Source organism: Arachis duranensis, chromosome 10 (genome assembly GCF_000817695.3).
Source record: "Arachis duranensis cultivar V14167 chromosome 10, aradu.V14167.gnm2.J7QH, whole genome shotgun sequence".
Taxonomy (NCBI): Eukaryota; Viridiplantae; Streptophyta; class Magnoliopsida; order Fabales; family Fabaceae; genus Arachis; species Arachis duranensis.
In genome coordinates, this window is record NC_029781.3 from 30,981,164 (window position 1) to 30,987,321 (window position 6,158).

Consider the following 6,158-nt stretch of genomic DNA (forward strand, 5'->3'; position numbering starts at 1 on the left):
ATTAATTTTTTTTGGAGACTAAAATATCTGTTTTTAAAATTCTTAGAGACTAATTTGGGTAATTACTCAAAATATTAGTTACATATTAGATGATTGCTTCGGCAAGATTACTAATTTATACGTATTGGTACGATATAAAAAGTGGATAAATAAAAATTTGCCATGTGAATTTTATTTATCCTTGTCAATATTTATTTTTATTTAATTTTTAAAAAATATTAAATTATTATATTTACAAAAATATTCTCATATATAATTATAAAAAAATAAATATATCCTTATAATTAATTTTGTTAAATGACTAATCAATTTTTTTTATTTATGTAACAAGAATACCCTTCTTTAATAATAATTTGAATTAAAATTAAATCATCAAATCATTTCAAACAATAGAAAAAAAAAACTAATTAATCAAAAACATCATTTGGCTTGCTTTTCTTCTTTTCTTATCTTTAAAAGTGTCAAAAAATGATGAACAAACCCTAATCCTGACAAAAGTCTCAAAAGCAATCTGTCTCCCTCTCCCTGCTTGCCATGCCCTTCCTTATTGCTTTTCTAGCCCTGTCTCCACTGCATGCTCCCCTGTCTTGCGTTGTCCCGCCTTCGCCACCCTACCTCGTGCCGCTGTCGTTGCCCTGCATTGCGCCGTCGCCTTGTCTGTGGATGTTGTTGTGTGGGTGTTATATCGCACGATGCACCCTATTGCGGCCTGTGGGTATTACCGTCTTGGAAGTTGCTAGTGTCATCGTCGCTGTTGCTCTCTTCTCCGCAGTGGTGCCGCCGGTTTAGGTAAGTCGCAAACCTCCTCTTTTTCCCCTTTGATAATCTCCTCCTACCTCTGTTCAATACTTCAGTTTAATGTTCAAACTTCAATATGCTATATTCCTATATTTTATTCTGGATATGATTATGAATATATAATTCAACTAGATTGACTTTTATATATAATTAAAACATGATTCATTCTCATGTTACTTACTATATACCTCGTTAATGGTTAAAGCGAAATAAAGTACTATTGAAGAAGAGTGGACCACATCATCTTACTATAATGATTAATTCACAAACTGCTATTGAGCAAATCAACTTTAGTTTTTGAAGTTACAAATAAACCAGCTGAAGATTTATATATTTATATATAAAAAGTAGATAAGAGTATATTAATATAATAAATGATTGAGAGGCTTGCATATTAGAATAATGTTGAACTAAACCCAGTTAAACTTTTGAGATCTTTTAGTTGAATTTTTCTCTATTCTATTTTGTCCTGAATCCTCTCGAATGAACTATTTATTTTTTCTTGTTCAATTTTGTTTTAAATTTGTTGTTGTTCAATTTTTAACAACTGGTTCCTTTCAACATATAACAACCATTCATAAAGATGCTTACTTATAGAGTAATGTAGGTTGTTCAATTAGAAACCAACAATGAAGCAAAGGATGGTGCTGGATCTGCTACTCTATCTATGGCATATGCGGCTGCTAGATTCGTTGAGTTGTCTTTTCGTGCGCTTGATGGATATGGGGACATGTACGACTACTCCTTGGTACAATCAAACCTGACTGATCTTTCATTTTTCACTTCCAGGGTCAAACTCGGCGGGAAACAAGTTGAGGCTTTAATTCCATCTGATCTCCAAGGGTTGACTGAATATGAACAGAAGGTTTTGGAAGCCCTTAAGCCGAAACTTAAGGCCGGCATCGAAAAGGGAATTGGTTTTTCTCATAAGCAAATGGTTGCTACTTAAACCTTCTATTTATCAAAGCATTTATTCTTTATTGTACCTTAGAATAGAAAATCAAAAGGTTGTTTTTCAAGTTATTATGAGTTTCTTTCTTTGAGCATAAATACTTCTTAGAGAAGTTAGATTGAGGATTTTATTGTAGAGATCATACTGCATGCATCTGGACTTGGGATGCAAAATTTTCCATACTATTAATTTTGCTTTCAGCTGTCTTGGTAGATAGGGAGTGAGTTTCCATTCCTGTTACCTGAATTGTGTTCTAGTTTTTTTTGTTAAAAAGATCAAAATATATTATTGTTATCATGTAAAATCGGTACACTTGAAGCTTTAATTTCTCATTGTGTTTTTGAATAACAAGGCTGGGAGACATATTTCAATAAGGTATGCTTACTTTGATCAACTGGATCTGGTGGTCATCAATATTAGGTCAATTAAAATTTAAGGACTATGCTCGGATATTTCCTATGTACTTGGAATTCCACTCAAAACAGTAAATGTGCAAAAAATCATTTAACAATAACGTAGGACCATTGATTCATTGCTATTACGTTTCCATGACTGTATAGACTTACTAAAAAGAAAATTGTTTGTTGAATATAGTTATTATCATTCAAAAGTTGATTAAGAGGTACTTGAAATACAACATTGGAGTTGGCAGATAATGCCAAAAGAATTGTCCTAGAGTACTGGAGATGCCTTTCTTGTTGTATGTCTAATAATAAAAGATCTCGAAAATACTTGATTTTGTATTTGTGGATACGCTAAAAACAAAAGAACAAGCTTATAGCTTGTAAAAAATATTTGTATTTATTTTTTTTTGAAATATTTATCTACGTAAGCTAACTGCGTCTTATTTAACACAGTAATGATTGTGGTATATGGGTGACAACTTAGATGACAAACTACAGGAAGACGTATAGTTATACAATAAATGCAATTTTCTTTTGTTTAAAAAAAGATAAATAGCACCTCATTTACTAGTGTATATGGTTTTGTTGGTAACTTTAAAATATTTATATTTTTTAGGTTAATGATGATATAAGGATGCGACTTGCATTGAATTTGATTTTAAGGCCCCATAATTTGATGCTACATGATGAGCGGATATTTTATACGCTTTTTGGGGGTAATTTCATGTAGATTTTAGTATGTTTTAATTAGTTTTTAGTAGAATGTCATTAGTTTTTAGGCAAAAATCATATTTCTGGACTTTACTATGAGTTTGTGTATTTTTCTGTGATTTCAGGTATTTTATGTGATTTCAGGTATTTTCTGACTGAAATTGAGGGAGTTGAGCAAAAATCTGATTTAGGCTGAAAAAGGACTGCTGATGCTGTTGGATCCTGACCTCCCTGCACTCGGAATAGATTTTCTAGAGCTACAGAAGTCCAATTGACACGCTCTCAATTGGGTTGGAAAGTAGACATCCAGGGCTTTCCAGAAATATATAATAGTCCATACTTTGCGCAAAGATAGACGACGTAAACTGGCGTTCAACGCCAGTTCCATGCTGCAGTCTGGCGTCCAGTGCCAGAAACAGGTTACAAGTTGGAGTTCAACGCCCAAAACACGTTACAACATGGCGTTCGACTCCAGAAACAGCCCAAGCACATGAGAGACTTAAGTCTCAGCCCCAGAACACACCAAGTGGACCCCAGAAGTGGATTTATGCACCAATTATCTTAGTTTACTCATATTCTGTAAACCTAGGTTACTAGTTTACTATTTAAACAACTTTTAGAGACTTATTTTGTACCTCATGACGTTTTTAGAACTGGATTTTATATTTTTGGCAGCATGAGTCTCTAAACTCCATTGTTGGGGGTGAGGAGCTCTGCAGCGTCTCGATGAATTAATGCAATTGTTTCTATTTCTCCATTCAAACGTGTGTGTTCCTATCTAAGATGTTGATTCACGCTTAATTATGAAGAAGGTGCTGATCCGTGACACTCATCACCTTCCTTAATCTATGAACATGTGCCTGACAACCACCTCCGTTCTACATCAGATTGAATGAGCTTTTCTTAGATTCCTTAATCAGAATCTTCGTGGTATAAGCTAGAATTGATGGCAGCCACTCTTGAGGATCCGGAAAGTCTAAACCTTGTCTGTGGTATTCCGAGTAGGATTCAAGGATTGAATGGCTGTGACGAGCTTCAAACTCGCAATTGCTGGGCGTGATGACAAACACAAAAGGATCAATGGATCCTATTCCAACATGATCGAGAACCAACAGCTGATTAGCCGTGCTGTGACAGAGCATCTGGACCGTTTTTACTGAGAGGATGGGAGGTAGCCACTCACAATGGTGACACCCTACATATAGCTTGCCATGGAAGGAACTTTGCACTTTGGAATTGAGTTGAATGTTACATTACAGGAATTCAGAAGACAAAGCATCTCCAAAACTCCAACATATTCTCCATTATTAAAGTAACAATTATTTATTTCACACTCTTTTATTTTTCTAATAATTCCAACTGATAATTTTAATTGATATCCTGACTAAGAATAATAAAATAAACATAGCTTGCTTCAAACCAATAATCTCCGTGGGATCGACCCTTACTCACGTAAGGTATTACTTGGACGACCCAGTGCACTTGCTGGTTAGTTGTGCGAATTGTCAAAGAGTGGGATTGCATTTCGTGCACCAAGTTTTTGGCGCCGTTGCCGGGGATTGTTCGAGTTTGAACAACTAAAGGTTTATTTTATTTCTTAGATTAGGAAGATTTTGGCAATTGGGTCAGAGTCTTTTATTTTCTTTTCAAAAATATTTTTTTCTTTATTAATTTTTAATTTTCCTTTGAGTCTAGTGTCTTGTTATAAGTTTGGTGTTAATTGCATATTTTATATTTTACTTTAAAATTTTCGTATAAGTGTTAGTTGTTCTTCCTTGATCTTCAAGTTGTTCTTGTTTATTTTTCTTGTTTGATCTTTAATTTTTCTTGATATGTGTCTTTTCATGTTTCACTTGTGTTCTTTTTAAAGCATTAATCTTCCAAAAGGAATATACCTATTTAGAACAAGTGTTACATTTACTGCCCAATTGGCTAGAGCGTTGGTCTATGTTCTTGGTAATTGGGTATCTTTATCTCAAAACTTTTTTTCAAAAATAATTTTTCTTGATTTAATCTTGTGCCAAACTTTAAGTTTGGTGTTTTCTTGTTAATCTTTTCATAATTTTCGAAAATTTTATTAAAGTTTTCTAAAAATTTTAAGTTTGGTGTTCTTTCTTTTGTTCTTGGTGTTCTTGTGAATCTTCAAGGTGTTCTTGAGTCTTTCTTGTGTTTTGATCTTAAAATTTTTAAGTTTGGTGTTCCTTGGTGTTTTTCCTCCAAAATTTTCGAAAACAAGGAGCATTAGATCTAAAATCCTTGGTGTTTTCCCTCCAAAATTTTCGAAAACAATGAGCATTAGATCTAAAAATTTTAAGTCTTGTGTCTTTTATATGTTTTTCTCTTTCATCATAAAATTCAAAATTCAAAAAAATATCTTTTCTAACTAATTTAAACTATTTTTTTCGAAATTTTTTTTATAAAAATTCAGATTTAAATTCAAATTTTTTTCAAATATTTATTTTAATTGTTAATTTTCTTTCTTTACTTATTTTATTTTTATTTTTTATTTCGGTTTTTATTTTATTTTATTTTATTATTTCAAAAATCAATTTTCTTTATATAATAAATTAAATAAAATAAACAATATCAACATCCATACCATCTCCCTTGCTCCATCATGAAACTAAGTGGAAATGAACAGTCCAGGAGGACTCTGGGGTTATATGCTAACCCCACTACTGCTTCATATGAGAGCAGTATCTGTATACCCTCCATTGGAGTTAGTAGCCAGTATTCCGGTCTTCCACATGAAGAACCTACAGAGTTTCTGGCACAATTTTTACAAATTGTTGACACAGTACATGATAAGGAAGTAGATCAGGATGTCTACAGATTATTACTATTTTCATTTGCTGTAAAAGATCAAGCTAAGAGGTGGTTAAATAACCAACCTAAGAACAGCATAAGGACATAGAAACAACTGTCAGAAAAATTCCTAAATCACTATTTTCCTCCAAAACGGATGACACAGCTAAGGCTGAGCATCCAAGGCTTCAAACAAGGAGATAATAAATCTCTTTATGATGCTTGGAAGAGATACAGAGAGATGCTGAGAAAATGCCCCTCTGAAATGTTTTCAGAATGGGTACAATTAGACATCTTCTACTATGGGCTTACAGAAAAAACTCAGATTTCTCTAGATCACTCAGCTGGTGGATCTATACATATGAGAAAAATAATTGAAGAAACTCAAGAGCTTATTGATACAGTTGCCAGAAATCAGCATCTGTACCTAAGCAGTGAAGCTTCCATGAAAGAAGAAGCTAAAACAGTAACTGCTGAACTCAGTCCTG

The 6,158-nt window shown here is 33.2% G+C and overlaps 1 protein-coding gene across 2 annotated transcripts; it reads left to right on the plus strand.

The window, feature by feature from the left end:
* Positions 1-500: 500 nt before the first annotated feature.
* On the plus strand, positions 501-3,598 carry LOC107470066 (malate dehydrogenase, chloroplastic). Of its 2 annotated transcripts, XM_016089448.3 has the most exons (3): positions 501-789; positions 1,588-1,735; positions 3,010-3,598. In XM_016089448.3, the coding sequence occupies exons 1-3, from the start codon at positions 575-577 to the stop codon at positions 3,022-3,024; spliced, it is 378 nt and encodes a 125-aa protein (XP_015944934.2). In that variant the 5' UTR covers positions 501-574; the 3' UTR covers positions 3,025-3,598. The 2 variants fall into 2 exon arrangements, with proteins under 2 accessions (XP_015944934.2, XP_020988870.1); XM_021133211.2 differs by lacking the exon at positions 501-789 and having other exon boundaries at positions 1,436-1,735.
* The last annotated feature ends 2,560 nt before the right edge of the window (positions 3,599-6,158 follow it).

Bases quoted from the DNA above. Each gene is read 5' to 3' on its own strand.
- LOC107470066 (XM_016089448.3), top strand. From the start codon at position 575: ATGCTCCCCTGTCTTGCGTTGTCCCGCCTTCGCCACCCTACCTCGTGC. The intron at 790-1,587 runs GTAAGTCGCAAA...TTTCACTTCCAG, and splicing joins CAGTGGTGCCGCCGGTTTAG to GGTCAAACTCGGCGGGAAAC.